At 35.3% G+C, this 23,987-nt stretch overlaps 1 protein-coding gene across 6 annotated transcripts in view; it reads right to left on the reverse strand.

Annotated features, from left to right (window-relative positions):
• Positions 1 to 5,216: 5,216 nt before the first annotated feature.
• The window catches only part of pros (homeobox protein prospero), a 136,097-nt gene continuing 117,326 nt past the window's right edge, over positions 5,217 to 23,987 (reverse strand). The window contains exons 5-7 of one of the 6 annotated variants that reach the window (XM_083137909.1): positions 17,692 to 17,836; positions 12,782 to 12,811; positions 5,217 to 11,267 (exon numbers count right to left, since the gene is read on the reverse strand). In XM_083137909.1, the coding sequence (XP_082994035.1) occupies positions 11,088 to 11,267; positions 12,782 to 12,811; positions 17,692 to 17,836 (355 nt within the window). In that variant the 3' untranslated portion in view covers positions 5,217 to 11,087. Of the gene's footprint in view, positions 11,268 to 12,781; positions 12,812 to 17,628; positions 17,837 to 23,987 lie in introns of all 6 variants that reach the window. The other 5 variants (XM_083137908.1, XM_083137906.1, XM_083137911.1 and 2 more) reach the window with 5 other exon arrangements.

The raw sequence follows: 23,987 nt of genomic DNA on the forward strand, positions 1-23,987 counted from the left end.
ATTGAAGAGTGGATATTGACTCCTCCAAAAAAATAATTCTCAGTCTCCACACCAGAATTTCCGCAACAGTCTAAGACAATAGTAATACACAAGATTTGGATATCCCCTTCAATTTAATGCTCAATCCCCCTCTAACTAAAGTACTCGCTATAATCTAAGACCTAGAGTTGGATACTGCCCCCCCCCCAAGTTTAATTCAGAATCCCCCTCAGAACCCATGTGTCAAATAAGTAAGCCCCCCCCCCCCCTTTCGATAATGCCCTAAACACTTTCATTTCTTCATCTAATTGATTAAATATGATGCATCTAAGGTGTAAAAGTTTTTCATATATTTTGGAAAAGATATAAATGTTGAATTTTATATTATTTGAAGGGAAAAAATCCCCCAAAAAAATCTCATGGCTCAACCTGTGCCATAAAACCCCCCCTGTGGGCACCCCTGTGTGAATATATGTATAATTGGTAGGTAAACTAAGAGATTTTGTTCTCCCCTCCAAAAAAAAAATTCCCATGACGCTGGTGCGTCATGAATCCCTCCCGTGGGCACCGCTGGTTGTTGCGAGGGAGTGTGGTGGCAGAGTATGATGGCATCTATTTTCCCTTCATCTTTTTGTGGTTCTAGCTTTAACTTTTCATTTGCCAATTATTTGTTGTGTAAATATTTTCATATTAACTATTATTAATTGCAATACAGCGCATCATTTCGGTAGGTTAACGAAAGTAAGGCGTTACGTTTCGTGAAAAATTCAATTTTGGGCCATGCTTGTAATCAAGGGTGTCCGGGGTTCGATTCCCAGAAGAGGTGGTTCGGATCCCACTTGAAACTGTGGGTCCAGTCCCGATTAGTCTTATCTGAGCATAATGTGGACTTAATACAAACCTTACGCTTCCACACACTGTAAGACAACATATAGGGATGGTATCCAATGATCTCGTCTCGATTTGTAAACATCCGTCTCGTTCTCGCCTCTAGTCTCGAAATATACGAGACATATACAGTGTGTCGCGGAACAAACTTTAACTGCGTTTATGGTCACTAACGCAAACTTATTTTCTTATTAACGTCCTAGTACAGCGGTCTTCAAACCACAGCTCGATAAACCCATGATGCTTAATGTGCGTATTTTTTTTTTTTTGATACACAAAATTGTTTTATCATACTTATTAGTAGTCTTGCAATGACAAACCTTATGCAGAACTTGACAGTATTATTTGCGATAGTTACCCGTGATATCTTGCAACATGCCCTGATATGTTGTTCCATACGTTGAATACCAACCACTCTTCAAGTCTCAATTTCACATAGGAAAACACACTGTTGAGATGTATCTGTGCCCGAACAGTCTCCTTTGGTAGACAGTTCGTGACTCAACCCGGATGGCCACCTACACCAAATGCCTACCGACTTTATGCGTATGGTCTTCGAAATCTTCTCCTGTACAGGTATGACAAAATGGTGGAGAAATAAGTCATTCTTGCTTAATTTTTTTAAATATACGATTCTGAAAAATTGTTATGCTTTGCCGATTCCCGTCTCCAAACAGTAAGAAACAATATTTTTCTTTGCCAGTTCGAGGGTGATTGACCTATCTCCAACACCAAAGACAAGGGGGCTCCCCGTCGTCGCCTTGTAATCAAGGGGTCCCTGGTTCGATACCCTGTGGAGGCACGTAGTGGTTCGGGTCCTACTTTAAACTGTAGTTCCAGTCCCGATTAGCCTTACTGTGCATAAAGTGAACTTGAAAAACACCAATTCAATCAATCGATCAATCAAAACCAAAGACAGGGACTAGAGATGTCAATGAGACTAGACAAGCCTCGGACCCTTTTCGAATTTCAAAACGAGAGAGACTTCTGTAAATTGAGACCAGAATGTTAGTGTTACTTTCCATCTTTTGAGACTTTTCTATGAACTTTTTCATACTGGGCGGGGAAAAAAAATATGAAATTACTCGCTCCTCTAGAGCCAAAACGGCTCATGCTAAAGGAGAAGATACTCAGATTGTTTTTTGTAGATAATTTTGTCACAATAACTTGTTTTGCTATAAAATGCTTTCCAAGCGATATATTTACAAAAAAATGATTTCAGGCGCCATTTTTCAAAGATGGCAGCCAAATCCGGAGTGTTAGACGGGTGTAAAATTAACAGGTGTTTAAGGAAATTCTAAAGAACATAATAAAATTTATTCATTGCTCTCACGTATACATTATTTCAAGTTATCGATCATGAATTTAACGAGCAAGACGTTATTAGGGATTCTTTTTTCTTTTTATGCCCTATACACACTGTGTTTTTCAGTGTTGTACGAGATCAGCCTGTATGTAAAAAGGAATTTTATCTTGCCCCATAACAAGTCACATGAGTTTCAGCCCTCCTCAGTGTACGCCACTGAGGTTCACAATACGAATTGTCAAACTTTTTTCCCCCACAGAGAAATAAAATCTGCAACAATGCCTGGTAACAATGCTTTAACGACTGGAATCAGAGATCGAATAATGATCTACGGTGTTTGATCATTGCATATTCCTAGCGTGTCTTCTTGTCCGCACACTTGATGAGGGAACACTTATTTCGTCCTTTATTATTGTTATTATTATTATGGGGTTGCAAAACATTACGCTCACTTGTGGTACTCTTGTTTTAAAAGTTATTGTTAAGGTGCTCTTTTGTTTCAGAATTGAAAACAGTTATTTTTATGGTGCCAGTGTCTTGCTAAGTTTGTGCGCATGTAAACAATTGACTTATCAGTCAACAAGAACTACAAAGCTTTGGCATATTTCGTTTTTTTCTGAACAATAGATGTAAAATAAAGATTTGTTTTATTTTATTAGTATTTTACGTCGCTTTTCTGCCATTTTTGGTTACTATCCAAATTTAACTTGTTAATATTTAGTATTGGATAATCATGTGCTATGCAACATGCTCTCTTATCCTACATAAATTCAACGAAAGAAAATTATAAATAATTGGCAACTGTTTTGAAGTAATAGTTTTTGCCCTGCCTTAATCCAATAATTGTAAGATCACTTTTGGTAAACATTCCACCATGTTTTAAAATATTTTAATGAATCTAAATTTGAACGTCCTAGCATTAATTTGAAAACATTCAAATGCAAATGAAATGTTAAAGAATCATGTGTTAATGAGCTAGATACTGAATTAGAAATTGTATATTTTATCCAGTTCATTCCAAATATAATTACACTTATGGGCAGAAATTCAGGGTAGGCATGGTCGGGCTTTTTAATACATGGATTTCTGAGATAAATTGTTCCTCATTCATTTTAAATTGGTTAACTTGTCAGCTAGGATATAATATATCTTATCTCCTAGGTACAAGGAGAAAAAGGATAATCTTAATTTTAGATATGTTTTTTAAGCATTCCAAAACCAACCAAAAGCCTATCAAACTTATGGTCTACCTGGTTCTCGAGGTTGAATTTTATCTTTGATTACACTTCAAGCATAGAGAATAACATTTGAACGTCACAGTTATGCCCAGTACTTGCACCTCCATTACCTGGCATCAGGCTATGATAAATTTTCTAATTTTTAACATGTCATCTTACATTTTAGTTGTATATCACTTCAGTTCACGTTCTGTCCACTGATCAAAAACTAAAGCGATACAATTACAATGTAAGTTGACATGTTGCAAATTAAAAAAAATATATCACAGCTGGATACCAAAGAATGAAAGTGTCTAGACATGTCTAGGCTAGCTGTAAAAATTTGATGTTTTTCTCTGTGCTTGGACACTAATTATTTTTATTATTAATTTAATTCAGAATTTAATAGTGTTGATAAAAAAATCAATTTTCTCGGTAGAAAAATTTCCAAAGAAATATATGTTTCTAATAGTAATTCTTAAAAATCGAAAGTGATTTTTTTTTCTTTTCTTTTCAGCCTACTGAATATGTGTTACCTCATGCACAATGATTTCAGATTGACATGAGGTAAGTAAATGAACCATTCTTTAAATTTATCAGTTTGTGATATCTTGTTTGAGGCAAATTACCCCAAGTCATCACGCCATTAAAAACCGGCTAAGCGTATCCATATGTACGTGTACACAGAAGTTGTGCAAAAATGTTCCAAGTATATTTGCAGAACAATTTCCCTCTAATATTTTGTAACATATTTGATGTGCACCAATAAGTGTGTCGTACAAATTAAAAATACGAATTTTGATATTGAATATATGTGTGTTATAGTTGAAGGGTTTTCAAATTGTGCTCTATCTAAATAGTCTTCGTTTGTGTATATGTTGAGAACTTCCATGAGAGTGATTTTTTAGTTATATATTGCACAGTAAGATTATAAGGTTTGGGTTATTCATAACATGTTATTCATAAACAAGAGTATTGTTTGTTTGTGCTTAGGCATTATGAAATAACACCCATGATCTAATGCTTTCAAAACTTTTGAATAAAATGTTAAATATAATAGGTTTTGACTTACACGTTTAAGCCTGCATCCAGTACGACGTTGTTATAAACAATATAAGAAATTTATTGCTGACGGTTTTACTGTACCTTGTTTCATAGACCAACAAAATATTTTTTGCCCATAGCTTCTTGAAACAAATCTTCATGGTTTGATATAATTCTTGTTCACGATTAACCTAAACATGATATTACCATTGAGCTGTGGAAGTGAAACAAATTTCAATTTTTGAATTTCGATAACCATAAAACTATAGTGGCAGGTGCTGAACGTATAAGCTTATGTTTCAGTTTTGAAAACTGATCTAAATTGAACTCATAGGATTTTCTAGTTCTTGAAAGACTGAATTACTATTACAGTTATGAGAGAAGTTGTAGAAACGTGCTTAATTTTTTTTAGCAAAACTCGTTATTCTTTTGGTATGCATTATTTTGACTAACTTTGCAAGCACAAACGAAAAGCGGTTATTGCCTGCAGTGATTTTGACAAAATCTTCACTATCGAAGAGAATTCAGTAAATGTGAAGTAATTTTTCTGTTCGTAGGGATTGTGAAAAACATACAGGAATATTGCTTTCTATTTAGTCACGCTACTACAAATTCGAGATATCAATGAGATTTCCACTATACTTTAAAAAAAAAATTCTGGCTCGTATTTCCTTGTATTTTTCGGTTTCCTGGTTGCGAAGATAGGTTTAGGATTCTCAGAGGTAATATTCCATACAACTCTTAGTTTAGATAAATATAATACGGGATGGCAATGCTTTGAAATAGATGCATAGCTTTATTACTGCTTATCAATGAAAACACATCATCGTGATTCAACAATTCTTCACGTTATGCATTGTATGCAGACAAACACAAACCTTTGAAGAAACGGTTATTACATGAAATGGATGTTGTTTTAAAACTAATGTATACATCAAACATCTGAACTGCTAACAACATGCACGGACAAGAGACCGTTATTGGTTAATAATTATGGTATCTTGTGCATTAATGGCAACACACAATTAACATGCACAAGTAAACTAAAAACCAGAGAAAACATTCACCGTTTTAGAAATAGTTATCTACACATAGGAAAAAAATCTGTACTTTTTCTTATATCTTACTGGCACATGCGACTCGTTCCTTAAAATTTCCCTTTAAATTTCTATGTTTAGTTTAAAAAATATCATTTTCCCCACTTTTTGCCGTTAACATTTCAAGTAATAGAATAATTTGAAACTTTCAAAGCTTTTAATTGGATTGTAATGTAGGAACCACAAAATAAAATGACGCGTAAAAGAAATTCCAATAATTATTTCTGAATTTTTATGAAAATAATTTTTATTTGAATTCCCAAATCAAAATCGAAGAGAAATATAATTTGAATGCTAAAAGTTAAATATATATTTCATCCAAAATGTGTTGGAGTATAATAGTAAATATTGCAGTTCCTACACTAACAATACTAATCTTTTCACAAACTTTTTAAATCGAAATTTGCATATTTCTTTCGAAAAATTATTGTCCACAATTAATATTCCGCAACTTCATTACTGGAAATGTTAACGTTTTTCTCATAATTGAAAAATGTAATCAAATATTTATCTATATTTGTTGTATAATATATAAAATGAGCACCAATTTCATTTTGTCTTGGAAAAACATACATAATTATTTACAAAGGTTATTTTACTTAGTTGTGACGTAATTGAACACATTTTTCCTCTTTATTTATATACGTATGTATAAAATGACAATGAACGAGTTGATATATGGATGAAAAGACATTGTCTTGAAACGTTCTGTTTCGCTTATTGTGTCGCTAGTTATGCAGACGACTTAATAGTCACTACGTTAGCGCTCCGTTTGATGCAAGAGACACTAATTGTAACCTTTGACGTATTGAAGGAACATTTGTATTTCATTGTTCACTCATACTTAGTATTCGTACATAGTGTACCTTCATGTAAAAATGTATTTTAAAAAAATAAGATACTAGGATTGACAACTACCTATGGTTTGGAATCGTGGGTAAATAATAAAACCATGAAATAATTATTATCATAATCATGTATTCCTACAAACTAGAATAATGGTATTTCATGAATACTGTGTATTTCCATGCATGACAGTACGAAATTCCTGCAAATACAATTTTATGTTTAAAAAAATGAAACTCAATAAATTAAATTTGCATTTACATAATATCAGAAATAAATGGAATTACCTCTTTGCTCAGAATAACAATATATATATATTTGTACAATATATATGTATATTTTGAATTTGAATCTGCGCTTTTTCTGATATTTCAAAATGAGTAGGAAATTTAAAAAAACAATAATACAATGATAATATGTGGAAATTTTGTGAAGTGATGTAGTGGGGCTACGATGGTCTATGTAGGGCCCTTTCGTAAAAAATCAACATTTTTTTGAAGGCACTTTCGATCGGACGTACGAGCCCTTTTTTTGTGTTGTTTGATAGAATGGAATTCCATGTGTTGGAATTTTTCAACTGTTATGGAATGCTGGTTTTGGTCGCCTTCAGTCTATTGTAATGTTTTGCTTATGGAGTCCGGTATTTGCAAGACTTTTGTGATTTGTTTTGAACTGTCGTTTTGTTGCACTTCACAGCATTTCCACATTTCAACAATTTGTCATTTTAAAAACATAAATAATACTGCACATAAAACACGTTCACACGAAACACACCTGTATCTTTTTTTATATATAATTACATTTTGTTTAAAATGTTGCTTTGTTTGCCAAAACGTAGTAATATTACACCCAAAGCATTTTTCTTATTTTCAGATTCGTGAATAAAAATAAATTTACTATAAACCAAATAATAATAATCTATTTATATATATAATATGTATCCATATTTTTTATCATTTCCAAAAATGTTGAAGTTCAATTTCTTCAGTGAAATGATATATATATATTTATATACATAATTAATTAATTATAAAAACCTTTAAGGAAACTTCCCATAACGCATAAATGTCACCAACAATGTTACATACGCACTACAATTCACACACTTCAAAGGAATGACTATTTGCAAACCGGACTAGAAGACTTGTAAAGTCTGTAAAACATTGTATTATGGGGAAGCAACCCTCGTGGTAGGAAGCCAGTGGATAAAAATGAGTTGCTATTGCAGTTTTTTTCCTTTAGTTTTCAAAAAATGGTACCAAATTCTTTTCCCAGACATTGTCATTTTTTCCTGTTTTGTTATCTACAGCAAAATCATCACACTAGGTAGATTTTAAGAAAATAGCATGTAAGGCAGATTTTGGTAAAAATTACACACAATTTTTTTCATTTTTGCTTCTCTTTTATATTATTAAGATAAGGCGCAAAAGGTGACAGAAATTAGCTTGTACTTTTTTTTTAATAACAGTGTCCTAAACATTTGCGGTCATGACTGAAATGTGCCAAAAAGCAATGGAAAAGTATACGTATGAACAAGCAGGGTTTATGAACCAAATTTGAAAGATTTTGCAGGAGTATTAGGGTTAGCATTGGGTAGATTTCAGTAAGAGTAGCTGGTAGGTAGTAATGATTTTCTCTCGTTAAAAACAATCCTTGTTGAACAAATAAACAACAAACAATGCAAGGAATGTGTTTGTGACATCATTGTACTGAATACCAAGTTTTTTTTCCAGTTGTGAGATTAGTAAACATAATTATGGTACCACTGTTCTGTGTATAATTTTATCCAACTATTTCATCAATAAACAAGAAGTAAAGAATTTTATCTCATCACCACCACCACCTATTAAGGGTTAGTTCCCTGTCAAACCTACAACAACCATCGAAGAACGGTTAAATCTACAGGGGCAACAATTACATAGGAGTCAACAATGTCAGTTTCAATGGAAATAAACAAAAACCCCAGTCTTTGTACTGGCAACGCTTCTTAAATACAATAATATGACGTGAAAACAATGACGTGTCGTGACGTGACATGGCGCCATTGACAGCTTGTAGTTATGTGTATGTGTTTATATATATATATTTATATGCACATAATATTATTACACGTGCTCCAGTGTGTATGGGCTTTATCAAGAAAGGAAAGCTTCATTTCTTATTTTATTTATTAACGCTGATGTCTATACTCGCTCAGGGAGCTTCAGCCAGACTGTGTTTGTGGTTGATGTTCTGCTGTTTGTCTGTTGCTATTCTGAGATTAACAGAGCTTTTATTTGTTTGTTTTTTTAAAAAGAGAAATAAAAGGCGACAACATTGCGGCAACTCAGTTTGTGGTCATAGTTTGAGTGAAATTGTAACTTGCGTTTTCCCTCTCAAGTGACATGTGACTTGCTTTTTTTTTAATCTTCTGATGACTAGATGCTTGTTTTGTTGAGCTACCATATATGTAAACAAACGGTATAACTCAACAATCCGCAAAATAAAGGACACTTTGGTTTTTATTTTCACCATAACTTCGTTACCATTCCTATAAACCCCTTTAACTTTTCCACCATATCTTCACTACATTCTCACCATCGTTTAGCCCTTCTCTATAACTTCACTACCTTTTCGTACCTCTCTTTAGACTTCGCACCATAACTTCGCTCTATTCTCATCGGCCTTTTGCCATGTATTTGCACTTCAGGAACCCTAAGCAAATATGCGAGACACTTATTTTTTCCATCTTTCACGTCTATCATCATTTTTATTTATAATAATTACATGTATATATATATATACTTCTATGATTCTATATATTACGATGGCAGCAATGGCTGTGTAACTAAAGTTGCTGATCTAGGGTTTTTACCATTTGGTATAGTTACTTTTGTTAATTTTTGTTGACTGCGTTATATTTTACAATGCATTCTATGTGTTCATGTTGGGTGAAATGTACGATTAAAGAAAACTTCGGGCCCATTGTTTAGTGATTGTTACTTTTGTCTTTGCGAGGAGAAATTTAACACCAGAGTGCTTTGTTGCTAATTCTTCGAGGGTTTTTTCGCTTGTTCCAAAGAGCCAAGTGTCATATCAGAAATGTACTGGTCCCTTTCACATTTGTAATCTAAAGATATTCCCTATCCTTACAATATATGTGCAATCTGTCTCCAGAAACAATAATAAATAAATAAAACGAAATTAATAAAAGAAAAAAGTATATATACATATACAATTTGTATCAAATGTTGAGAATTATTTTTTACAATTTTTTTGCATCCCACATGTCCGTGGTGCACACAAATAATTACAATAATTTTTCTGATTTAGAAAAAGAAAAACTTTTCCGCCGATAATTATACATACACTTTACATCACAAACTCTTTGTGTTCAAGAAGGCATGATGACTAAATCACAAGATATAAATATAAACACAAATATTACAAAATAAAGGAGAGACGTGACTAGTAGTTTACCCACCACATGCCTAAGAATTAAGTCCAGAATAGGAAATACCAAATACACTGTGTCTTAATTGCGAGATCATGTGATGCGTGCTATTACTAAAGGAATGTGCAAACGCAAGTGACATACACCTGCATAAATAATGTACAACATAGGTATATTGCATAAACAAAATAAATAAATGCCTTCTGTAGGTATCAACAAGCAACTTTAGCAACTCATTGTATTTTTTCTTTATGTATATATATATATATATAAGCCTGGCATTCAGTTTAAGCCATGATGGCCTTATTTCATTAATACTTTACAATATGTGCATATATTCAGTTGTTTGGTTTGTCTTTCTTTCAAGCAAGAAAATTAAAAACAAACACTTAAACATGTTAATTTATGAATTACCAGCTAGTTCTTCACCATTTTTGTTTGCTTTACTTTGTGTTTTCCCCTCTTAGCAATGGAAGGCTTGAGAAGGCACTAAACTTCTCAATGACTGTGGTAATTTGAAAAAAAAATCCTTTTACCTTATTTGTTTGTGATCCATTGTGACCCTGGATATGATGGAGACGGCAGAATGTGCAATTCAACCAAGTTACTTTCACAGAGAAAGATAGAAGGTTCAAGAGTAAAAGAAAGTAAAAGGGTTGGGGCGAAACATTCAACTAACACACTCTCACAAGCATACATAACCTTGGCTTTTTTGTAGTAATAGTAGTAGTAGTTTTACTGCTTCGAAAAGCTTGAAAACACAATGACGAAACCATTGTTCATTTTCGTAAGCTTGTCCTTTAGGTTGAATCACAAGAAAAATGACCAAATTCAGTTTGTCTCGCATGTTTTCCTAGTTTGGTCTTTTTTTTTTACATCTACCATATCACTTTCCTTTCACAATTGGTGTCTTTTCTTTGTTTTTCTTTAGGATTTAGTCTCTTCGTCCGTCCGAAGAATTTCAAAAAACAATTAACTGTACACAACGTTGTTTTATATAGACAGGTACATTTTCTTGAGAAATAGTCTGTCATTGCCAGTCACATCTGCAGCTAGATCCACTGATAGGACAAAAAAGCTGTGTACTTTGTGAAACTGCACAAGTTCCAGAGGATTATACTTTTTTCTTATATATATATGAATAGAGAGAATAAGCGCTGTTTTGTGAAGGAAAGAAGCTGCAGCCAACACACTAAAAAAAAGAACCATATAGAAAAAACAGTTATGAAGAAGGGGGAACAACAAGCGTCAAATGTTTTTGTGTCTAGTCACTTTATCTACTCTAGTTGTTCCAAGAAGTTGGGGGACTTGAAGTACTCGGGCACAGGGTCATCCATTCGGGATATGATTTTGTAGATCGACTTCTTCCAAGACTGCTCCGTGTCTTTGCCACCTTGAATAGCCTTGAAGAACTCTCGCAGTGTTTGTTCAACGACGAAACGGAAGTTTGATGGAACCTGAAAAGACAAAGAGACGATGCCCATTTTAAAACATCTGCTCTTGTGTAAACTCCACAAATACAAATCTGTTCGCAACGTTACATTTCAACTAGCATTCAAGAAACGAGTGGTTAGAAATTCAGTCTGTGGACGAGGATGGATTGATTTGCCTTATTTTACTTCACTGCTTGTGCCACTTTTGGGTAATCTGCGAAGATGGGGATGAGTGATGATATGATGAAATTGGTGAATGGACACTCACAAACATCCATGCTCAGGCTAGGATTCGAACCTGGAACCCCTGGCGTCGGTGGACGAGGAGGATTGGCTAAAGCATTATGAACCCATCATTACATTCCCTTCCCTTTATTATTCGAATTCTTTTAAACCTATTTCCCTGACGGAATGGTTAGCACAATGAATACCGACCTGAATTTGGATGTTCTTTGCGAGTGCGTGTCCCTTTAAGAATTTCACCATTACTCATCCTCATCTTCGCGATTAGCCAAAAGTGATGAAAAGCGAAATAAATAAACTAAATCGATCGATCGAATTATTTTTTTTAATTACATGATCTAAATATTTTCAAACCACCACCAATTGGTGATCACTTTGGAAAAATAGTGCACCGAAACAAGCACTCAAGAAATCCAGTAAATTTGATCAAATTAGCAGCTGCGATAGGTAACATTATAATTACCATTTTGCACTGGGCACTGTTCCTAACAATTTGATATGTGGTATAGAAACCCTTAAAAAGAAACAACTGAGAACTACCGACAAAAATATTGTAGCATGTGGTATTTTTTTATATTACTAGGTTTAGGAAGCAAAACAGTACAAACCTACCCCGTACGATTTAATATATATTAATATTAATCAAGAAATATGTTTTTTTTAACAATCAATGCCCATAGTAATTTCCTTTCTTTCGCCTCTTAAGCACGCGAAATATTTCCAGTCATATTCAATAACTATAACTTTTTGTTCCATTTTCTAATGAGAACTGGCCATTGTTTTTGGCTTTGCAGAAACAAAGAGTACGTAACTACGACATAATGATAGAGACAACTGTTTTATAAACTTTAAGTCCACAGGATTTTATAGTTAATGCCAAATACAAATTTTCTGACGTATGTTCCTTCAAAACATTAAGTTATATAGAGAAGAAAGCAGTAACGTTTTCTATAGTTTCATGTTTGTAATTGTAGTAAAAATTCAGGAAAAAATATTGGAAATTAAATTATATATAAACTAATACACAAGAAAAATAGTTCAATAAGGAATACAACATATATGTAGCAAAAGTGCATGAAATATAGTTAGATAAGTTAAGATGTTATAAAAGCAGGGTAATTAGTGTATATGGATGCACATACAAATTCTACAAGTACTATAAACACGGTACTTTTTAATTTAATTATGCATGTTATAAAATTACAACCAATATTACCGTTTTAATGTTACATATACTAGAAACAGTCCATAACATTAAAATTTCATATTAGACAAATCAGGATGGGGTAACGCACCTGGAAAATGTATCCGTCCACAGATTTACCCTGGAAAATAAGCAAACAAGCAAGCGAATGAGAGAAACGAAATATAACAGAAAGAAAGAAAATTATTAAAAAAAAAAATGGAAACAAAATCTGAACTGAAAGACGAACCTTGAAACAAATTTACGGAAAGTAATATGTAGAATAGATTGTGTGGAATGATGATTGTCGTTTTTTTTTTTTTGGTCGAGAAATGAATCGTTTAGAAGTTTGTTATTTACACAGTGTCTTGTGTTTTGAATTTATTTACATACATAGTATGTTTGCCCTTGCAGTATTGTGTACCAGGAGTTTTAATTTTGCAATTTTACTGCTTTTATACCTACTTAAAAATATCAGGATATGAACGAAAAGCTTGATTTTATTATGGTTACGTAACTCCGTTTGTTTCTAAGAATTTACACTTGTGTTTTTCGATAAAGGTTGTTCTAACTCCAGAGTTGCTTGAAATAATGGTTTTTAGCCAAATTCCAGTGTCCCAAAATATATGTGAAGTCCGAACCAACTTTTTGAAGGTTTGATCTGTGGACATGAAATTTTTATATTGCGAAATTTAATTTTAAAATATACGCACGGACTTATCCTTCAATCAAAGTGCGTCTATAGAGCATTTCAGTGAACCTGGATCCCACTTTGAACTGTGGGTCCAGTTCTGTGCGTAAAATGCGTTTTGTCAAGATAGACTTGAAATTAAGATGTTACATAAAGTGTTGATGTAAAGAATACACGATGTCAAGTCATCTCATTGAAAGTTCATCAGTCTGTTATAATCCATAAAATATTACTTTGGAAAGCTGTCCTCCGTTGAAATCATTGCATGACGACATCATTTGTCAGAGTCTATTTTCTGAATTGTCAATTGTCCGTTTCTTCAGCTTTTCATCTCTAAGAGAATAGGAAACGAGGAAATCAGGGCGAGGAAAGGCAAGTCAAAAGGATCCATACCGTCACGAAGACATGGAGAATTGTTGCGACCCATCTTATATAGATTAGCCTCGCCAAAGAAAACGAACGGACCTGCCATTATCGATTGACAAACGCTTTGCTTTGAACCAAAGACTCCAGTTGCTTATAATTTCACGTCAACTTCCAGGCTCCTTAATAATCATATGAGAAAATCGGACATGCAAATCTGTTTGGACAGGTTTGGAGGCCTGTTCTTTCCATGTGCTTTGCCCTGTCATGATTTCTTGCAAAATACCATCTTGGATTTGAAAAATTCAATGTAATCTTCGTAGAATTTCTCTCCCTCGCAACATTCTAATGTATTTACCATCCCATCAGGATGTACAGCATGACTTGGAATTTGTTTAACAATTTGAATCTCCTGCAATATTCCTGTATTGCATATTTTACGAAGTTTGTTAACAATATAAGAATTTTTTAGTAATTTCAAGTAGTTTAGACACGGAAAGGGGGCATCGTGTACAAAGAAGTCAGCAGTGACCTTTATAGATCCAAACTTATCAAAGCTCACATGCCGATATTTTAAAATATACAAAACATTGTAAAAGTTATCATGATATGTTGAGGATAGCCTTATGGTAAAATTATCTAATGAAATCTAAGGTTTTTCCGGTTCTCGATGACACGTTGGGTTACAAATTAAGTCCCAACGAAGCTTTCTTCAGGAAAGTAGATATAAAATGAATTTACTGTCAGACTGATAATATTGTTGGAATTAATAATTTAGAATTACATCCTTAGATAGTAGCCTATATCTGTATTTAAATTTTATTTTTCAACTTCTAAACTAATAAACGAAATAGTTTCATTAGTTCGTTTTTCTAGAAAAGAACTAAATAGATGTAATTACATGAACTTGTAAAAGTTAATCCAACATTTTTATAAAATGCCACAATCTTTTAAATTTTACGCCAAAATTGTTTCAATTTGACACTGAAATTTGAGGCACATTTCTAAGCATTATTTTACATTTTTAATTCTTATAAATATTGACCGTGGTATTTAATGTTCTCACAGTATTTCGTTCCCAGGACGTCAATAAAAACGTCCCGAAAAATTGCAAGAAAGATTTAGCAAAGAAAATTGCAAAAATTACTGGTACACCCTACCGTTGTATACATCATTGTTACTTCCTCATTCACGTTTTCTGAGTGTTTAATGGAGACAGCTGTGTCAACTACAGTTTCAAAGAAAGATGATTATTGATCAACACTTTAGACTAAGGGCTTCTTCTTAATTACGTTAACTCAGTCGAGTGGGTACGTAAAGTGTTTTGCAAAATCTAGTGTGGTCTATTGCCATTCAGCTGTGTATTGATGTGTGTACTTTCAATACGAAGTTGTCATTCTTTGGTCTTCTTGGAAGGAGCATGTCTGGTTTCCAGATTGCATATGTGTGATGACCATTACGTTCAGTGCACTGTTAGTAATTTCTTTTATGTTTCTATGTATGTAATAGTAACAGTAAATCTCTCTACATTTTCACAGGCGTCCCCATCCTTGTTATTGTTTATAATTTTGGTTATTAAAACTAATTAATTTATGGTAACGTCATAAATGTAAGTTTGTATCATCGCATTGAGTTATTATAGGAATATTGCTAGTAAGAAAATAGTAATTTAATACAGTTCATTTTCGGAAGTTCTCGATAAGCTTTTTTTACGTCTACTGTAAAGAATATAGCGTAGTACCATTTCAAATAACCCAGATAATCGTATAGCAGAATTGAGATTGTACAACACCACGACCAACTCTGAAATGTTGGTAAACGATAGATGTTGAACGAAATTAGTTGCAGTTCTAAACTATTTTTAATCTTTGGTGCCAATTTAATAGCATTCATTGTAACGTACAAATTTAAATTGTTATTTTTTAATTACACATTCCAATAGTCTTTGTACAATCTTTCAACGACATTGTATTTCTAATTTTATCTTAGGTCGTAATCTAGAATTTAATGAAGTTAAATTTATATTGTAATGTTAAGTGGGTGAAAATGTGTACAAGAATTAGCATATTTTTGGATTACTGTGTCTAAAATCATCATGCAACAAATTTTAAAATATTTTTAGTATTCTCTGTCATACGTGAAATGCAGTGTTCAGTAGTCTTCGTTGCAAAAGAAATATGATGGACACGTTGAATAAAGGTAAAGATAGATAAATAATGAAGAATATATGTAATTGCGAAGCCAGGAAAGAAGAAAACAGTAAAAGATGCTAAGTGTAGCACAAATAATAATAAAGTATTCTAGCTTTTCGTAAATGCAAATATTCGAAGAGACTTTCTATCTTCCAACCTTGAATTTCTCGAGCTTCTTATAATGCAGGATATAGTTATGAAAATGGACATTATTGTTCTATTTTTGTGAAAAATGTCAAATATATTGTTTCTTTCTTATGTGTGTCTCTCCTATGCTCCAAAAAAGTAGAAGAGCCATTCAATTTGATTTGGTGACTTTCCAATCTTGTTCACCAAACAATGTTCATGAAATTCATTAATGTCAAATTTATATATACTCTCACAGTAACATGTTACTATTAGAAATTAAATTTGATAAAGCTCGTAATTTCTTGCGGTTTTGTAAATCAATCTACACATTAAAATACGTATATGAATATGGTGGAAGAAAGAAATACTCTCCAAAAATTATAAGTAAAAAATATAATCGAAACAATAGTTGTAATAAAAATGCGCAGTATCAAAGGTAGCGTTAGATTTAGGTTAATACACTATGAATCTAGGTTTATCTAGATGGCATAAGAAGCATGTCCTGAATTTTCGTGCAGTGTTTCCACACTAATTCTAGTTAGGAATGAAGTGAAATCAGGGCCAGAATAAAAATAGCTTTGAAATTTTAATTCTTTAAATAACTTTATCTGCTTTCAGGACTTCTGCTCGTTATGCCATATTTTTCATCGAGAAAATAAGACTTATTGAATAGGGATGTACTGATTCGCCAAATTTCATCTTCCTTGCTCTAGTATTCAATAAGAGTCCTACATAAAACATTGTTTAATTCAGTTGGAATTCTTATTGGTTAGTATATTCATGAAATACTAAGTGAGTCTGGTTAATGAAAATGTTTAATTAATTATCTCAACTTCTGCACGTACGTTTCCTAATTGTAAGCAAATTAGAAAAGTGTACCAACAGTATTGCAAGATGATAACTAACATAATAACATGTTTATGTGTATCTTGCTTTTCAGAAAACTTTTAGTTTAGCGAAGTATCTTTAAAAGAGACTTTGTGTAAAACTTTGAAATCCTCTAGACTATTTGTAGTCAAAGCCCTACTGATGACGTATTGGCAACGATGCCACCTTGTAATCAAAGGGCCACGGACTCGATTCAAGGTGAATAGTGAATCTCTAAACTGTAGATTCAGTACCGATTACCTTATGAAGCAGATACTTCGTAGGATATTGTTGGATTGTTAACAACATCAGATTTGAACTCAAGTTTGTTCAATATATTAATTACTCCACATGTCATCAAATTAATTGGGTGACCTCTCCGATGGCGTAGTGGTAACGTCATCGTCTTGTAATCAAGGGGTCTCGGGTTCGATACCCGGTGGAAGCACAAAGTGGCTTGGATCGCACTTTAAACTGTAGATCCAGTCCCAATTAGACTGCATAAAGTGGACATAAACGTGCCATAAAATTAATGCAATTTTCAATGTTCTGAATATATGTCTGCCTAATATTTTAGCTCGGAAGAAACATTTTCTATTTTGAGCTCGAATTTCGGAAACGGTACATCCTTATTTATGGAAGTCTCTTATTTTTTTTAAAACAACCAGGAAATAAAAAAAAAAAATACGAAAAATGAAGTAAGGAAGTACAACTGACGGGCAAATTCGTTTCTTTTCTCGGGGTGGAGTGTGAAGTACTGCGCACCTGTGGTCCCCATACCTCTATGTGGTTGTTCCTGTTGTAGTGAAGGTTGAGCACTCGATAGATTTCAGAATCGGCCGTCACGTGTAAGTCATCAGCGCTCTTCACACCTTCGCTGATTGACTGGCGAGCGTATTTCTCCATCTGGATGTAGTAAAACTCCCTGCAAGAGCAAAAAAATAAATTATAAGACAACTGAGCATTATAAGCAGCCAATGAACATCTCAAATAGGCATTGTTATTATTGTAGGCCAGAATAAGAAGTAAAAAAAACATTACAGTACATATTTTTATGGGTTTACACTATCCTTAGGTATTAAAACTGTGTTAAAACTTACTACATAGGCTACTTGATTAAGCGCCAGTGGCGGCGATTACGGGGAAATGTACTGTCTTTGCCCCCTGTTTAGGCACCTTGCCTCCCCGGTTTTTGGACCCAATCGCCGCCACTGGCGGTTACATTTATGATGACCTGGCAGAATAAAACAAAAACTCAGTAATATATGAAATCAGTCTGAAATAATACCAAGACGCAACACATTGCATTTGTAAAATGTACTGTTATTTATCATCATGTCTCACTGTGTTGATTACTTATCTAATTGTACTTCTAAAGCAAGAGATTGATAATAAGGATCACTGTTGAAATTATAAAATAAGCTGTTCCTTTTATCAGCTACAGCGAAAGGGACTACAAGAGTGGCTCTAGTTCTGAAATAAGTTGTAACTTTTTGAGCTACGGCAAATTGAAATCAAGAGTCGCTCTTGTTGTTCTGAAATAAGCTGTTACTTTTTCAGCTTCAGTGAGAGGCGGACTACAAGAGTCGCTCTTGTTGTTCTGAAATAAGCTGTTACTTTTTCAGCTTCAGTGAGAGGCGGACTACAAGAGTCGCTCTTGTTACTCTGAAATAAGCTGTTACTTTTTCAGCTACAGTGAGAGGCGGACTACAAGAGTCGCTCTTGTTCCTCTGAAATAAGCTGTTACTTTTTCAGCTACAGTGAGAGGCGGACTACAAGAGTCGCTCTTGTTGTTCTAATTAAGCTGTTACTTTTCAGCTACAGTGAGACGCGAACTACAAGAGTCGCTCCTGTTGTTTTGAAATAAGCTGTTACTTTTTGAGCTACGCCATAATGAAATCTACAAGAGTCGCTCTTGTTGTTCTGTAATAGGTTGTTAGTTACTTTTTTAGCTATAGCAGTATCTTTTTACATTCTGAAAATAATCTTACTAGATGAAAACTGCTCTTGTATTTATGTATTAAAAAGCTTTTCCAAATGATGGAACTAGAAGTCGGGTGAATATCGGTTAATAATAATCTAGTTTACTTGTTTCTAAAGCAAGCAATATAATCTTATGACCTATTTTTGTGATTGTGGAGCCAAGATACTGTGTATTGGCATGGCAGTTACGGCTCAAATTACTTTCAATACGATCAAAGTGCTTGAGTAAGTCTTTGAGTATCAGTTCTGCCTTCCCGTCAGCTTATCTTGTCTCGTATTCAAAAGCTCAGCTAGAGACTTGAACCTTTTTTGGATAGAGAGTTCTTTTAAGACTAACAGCACACCGCAATAATATGACACCAAAATAGGATAGAGTAACATATAAAAGTGATGTTAAATTTTATTATTCTCATTTGCTCTTGGGTAATTCTTTACTAATTGCCGTCTTCGCCTCTTCCAGTGTTATCAACCACTTCCCCCCATGTTTCAGCAGCTGGGTTACAGCCGGAACAAACATTAGCGTGTACTGCACGAATGCCTCCTGTTCTTGGTTGACTTAAGGAATCGCAACTTCAAACGATTGATCATTAAAAACTTCTTCTTTCCTTTCCCATCTCTCTCTCTCTCCCTCTCGATCAGAATTTCGACAAATAATTAACAGCCCTCGAACTACAAGGTCTGATTCCTATTTAATTAAATCTACCTACCGACTTTTGATACGGAAAAGAGGTTCTAGAATTTACAAAAAAACACAAGGTGGAAAACAAAAAGAAAAGTAAGCTCTAAGAACTCCTGCAAAAGAAAATGGCTCGTGCTCTTGGAGAAAAGGTTGTTTTTTTTTGTTGAGAACATCAAGGAATGTTTTCTCCCAGCTAATTTCTTTGTATTTGCCAAGGATGATTTTTTTTTTTTTTTTGTGGTTTTGCAAAAGTAGGAAGCCAAGCACATAAAGGCATTTTCTAAGATAAATGTAGTTTTGTTTGAGAAAAATATGGGAATTAATTATTATACAAAAGGCGAGAAAAGGTTCTTATATAATCACAAGCAATATTTTTTTTTTGGGCTCATTGAAGTCGATAGTCTTGACTTCTGTTTTTTTTCTGTTTCTGCCATTTCCCGGAAAATCGGGAAGGGAAGAAGTAAAGAGGGACTTAGATCGTTCCTAAATCTTTCTTCTTGATTGGAGAATGGATACTTTTCCAAATTTTGAAAATTGTTCCTCGTCGTCTTCTTCCATTACTTCTTCTGCCCCCTTCCACTTTTCCGTTTCCTTTGAGTAATTTAGAAAGTCATAATTAGCTCCTCCCTATTAATTAGTTTCAAGCAATTAGGGCTACAAAATTAATGGTCTGGATCTTTTCGGGCTTCAAACATAGAACAAAGCAAACCTAAATTCGTTAGAGTGTAGTAAGCAAGTTCCAAATAAAGAGAGTTTGAAAAGATGGGCAGAAGTGGGTGGGATGAATAGGGAGCAGAGGGGGGGCGTGCTAAGAGGCAAACAGATGGGAGGGAAACTTTGACCGGATTACAAGAAGAGCGAAGGAGAGATTCGGGAAAAGAGGGGTTGATGTTTGAGAGTGGACCTTCCCATCCCCCAACCAAACTCATCCCCTTTCTTTCTCTCGGTGCAATAGATTGCCCGTTCGGCGAGCACGTCCCGAATCTGTCGATAAGCGGCTGTCCTGTTCGTGTGACGAATCATGAGGGATCGCTGTCATGGTTGCCAGCGACAAGAGCTGCAGGATTGACGAAACAATTGGGTGGGTTCTTCGTGTGAAGACAATGAAAGAAGTTCCTTACCCGGTCATAGTTGCAGGATACTACTCCCGACCAAAAGGTACACAATAAGAAAGCAACTCGTCAAGCTTGTGTTGTGTCGTGTTTGCGGTTATCTCTTCATCCCTCTTCTTATCATCGTCGCGATTAACCAAAAGGGCTAGGAAATCGGCGTAAAATAATCTAATTCAATCATTCAATAGAAACACCAAGTCGACAAGAGCTGTACGAGAAAGCTCTCTAAAGCAAAAATTGGTGAAAGATTGTTTGTACCACAGGAATCCTTCCTTACTGTACACACAGATTCACATATTCTCAAGTTTTGTAGATTGAAACGAACCAAAAAGCATTTCTGCACATAAATGAGATTCGAATAATAGGAATTCAAAATATTCTGATGCTACAACAACTCTCTGCTAACCCTTAGTGTATGTTTGTTGTCCGACACTTTGTGCGTTAGGTCAACGAAACTACCACTACCACCAGTGACGTATACTGAGTCCAATGTCGCGTGGTCAGAGGCTATTAATATAAATAAATTTACGAACTCCTAAGAAAACACGTTGCCAGCCCATAAGAAATCAGGTTGCCAACTCATAAGAAATCAGGTTGCCAACTCATAGGAAAGCAGATAGCCTAGCTAGCCTACAATATACGCTCGTGACTACCATTACTAGTAGTACTACTACTACAACTACTTTAGTATTATCGATATTATTACTGATGAGGGACATTTGGCAAAAAAGGAAAATTGTACATCCGATTGTGACAACAGTAGTCGAGGAAATAAGATACACTCGCCGTCAATAAAAATGAGACAACCATATCCTGATATACTCGCTTCCCTGCAAGGCGTTGTGTGTGTTGCCAACTCTAACGCGGTGGTAGAAGTTGCCATTGAAAAATAGCTATTGAAATTCACATATCGCCACAGGGTTAGGCAACACGCACAACGCCTTGCAAAGAAGCGAGTATTTCAGGATCTAAGTGTCCCATTTTTATTGCTGGTGACTGTACAAGACGCTGTGAGCTATATCAGAAAGCAAATTTGTTGTTAAACAAGTAATGGCGGCCATTTATGTTTTAAGTTTCGCTGAAGGTGGGTAAGGAGGGAGAGGGCGATGAAAGAGTAGTAAACATATCAGACGCAATCTTTTGAATATGAATGAGACATTGAATCGCTTTGCTTTAGTTGTAGATGGCGTTGGGTGGAACCCAGCTTCACTCGGCCACCACGCGACGCTAACCTCAACAATATCCGAGCCTCGAAGCGTGCCATGGAGAAAAGAGGCAAGCTCACGTGCTGAACAAAAGACGAACGCATTCAAAAGCAAATGGAAGCTTCTTTCCATGATCTTGCTGGGCGAGCTTCTTCCCTGATTGAGACCACGAGAATAATGACACTCGTGAACGAGTCTGCAAGCGTCAGGTTCTTCATTGGACGCCGCTTTACATATCGAGGCACGCGATAGCAGCACCTGGAGAGAGGTTTTTGCAGTGAGATTCTGCACGGCTCTCCTCGCTCGGCAAGTTTGGCTGCAGAACCGAGGTGGCACGGGGGCCTGCTTCTTAGCATAACCTGCCATATGGTCACATTGTGGAAACCCCCGGTAAGGTTCTGCCCCAAACAGATGGCCTGGGTGTTTTTAATGTCTTGGTAGTCCCGCGAGAGGACGGCATTGTCGGTCTAAACAAAAGCGCAGGGGGGTTGAAGGGAAGGCGGTAGGGCTTCTACTTTCCCTTTCTATCGAACCTTCTTTCCTCCCCCCCTCCGAACGTACCCCCATAATGCACCCTGTGTCATCTTTTCAGAAGACTTCGGCATCGAATTTTTATGAATCAACCGCACAGGGCCCAAGAACGAGAAGCGTGCGGAGGGTTGGTTCGGAGGGGAGGCTGAGGGTGACAATGAGGACCTTGATAGAATTAGGGACCACGAGAGACGCTACTACGTTTCACACCTGTTGGAGGGACGCGCTGATATCTGCAAGAAGATGCGCGTCTTTTTTGCTCTCCTTGACTTGAGCAACTACCACGATGCAAAATTGGGCAGTTTTTGAGCAAAGTCTCCCTGACAAAACATATATTTTGCCATGTGGGCTGAATGCTCCCTCAGGTATACAAGGGATCAGAAAGAGCAGATGTGTTGTCCCTAAAGGGACTGGGAAAAGGGGTAAGCTACAAATGGACTTCTTTTGTCAACAATGTTTAGCAAACTTTCTTCTCGGTGCTAGCCACAGCTCCGTGAGGGAATTTTGGGTGAGCGTGTTCCTGCGAGACAAATCTTGAATCCGTAAAAACAGTTTTGGCCTCTCCGATGGCGCAGTGGTAGCGTCGTCGCCTTGTAATCAAGCGGTCCCGGGTTCGATACCCGATGGAGGCACATAGTGGTTCGTATCCCACTTTAAACTGTAGGTCCAGTCCCAATTAGCCTTACTGTGCTACAGTGGATTTAAAACACCACTTCACAATCATAAAAAACATTTTGTTTCAAACACCAAGGTCTCCGGAACGTAGAAAAACAGGAAAATGAATATCCTCTTCACCTAGCTGCACATTTACTCTAGTTGCGTCAACTCAACTAGACACTACAATTTTCTGTCTCACAAGGTAGACAATTGTAGATACTTTCGTCATGTTTTCGTTGGACCAATACCACTCTATTATTACACTGTAGCATGAATAACTTCTGGTATTTCATCTTTTTATCGCCTAAATGGCAAAATTAATAAAGCATCACATACACATTCTTCCTTCTTGTAATACAATGTCGACACTGTTTCGTCAAGCAAAGAAATACGATTTGATTTGGGTTATTTAACGTCGCTTTGCTGCCACTTTTTGTTAATCGTAACGATGAGGATGAAATTGATGAAGGGGCACTCACAAAGAACGCATACGCCCAGGCCGAGATTCAACTTCCCGGGACGCTGTGATAACCACTCCTCCACGGAGATGGGCCAGAGAAAAATGAGACACTCTCAATGTAAAAATCAAAGACATCATCTCCATTGCCATGTGCACATAACTTTTCTGAAAATCATAGCCTGCTAGTTAAAATTTTAGTTTCTGGGACGTCTCTTCAGCCAGGTGTTATAAATAAATCTAAGAAAAATCTAGGAATCACTCAGGTGAGAGTTTAGTAAAATACCGTAGTGAAATGGTGAAAGTGTAGTGAAAGTAAGGGAAATGAAATAGGATGTTTATGAACTACTAGGCAGTGCGAAGAGGACGTAGACTGAGAGGAGGAGGGGTTTAGGAAAATGCACTAAAAATTTTCATCCTTGTATGGTATGCACAGCTGTAAAGGCTCATAC

This window comes from Lepisma saccharinum, chromosome 16 (genome assembly GCF_977018435.1).
Source record: "Lepisma saccharinum chromosome 16, izLepSacc3.1, whole genome shotgun sequence".
In the NCBI taxonomy this organism is placed as follows: domain Eukaryota; kingdom Metazoa; phylum Arthropoda; class Insecta; order Zygentoma; family Lepismatidae; genus Lepisma; species Lepisma saccharinum.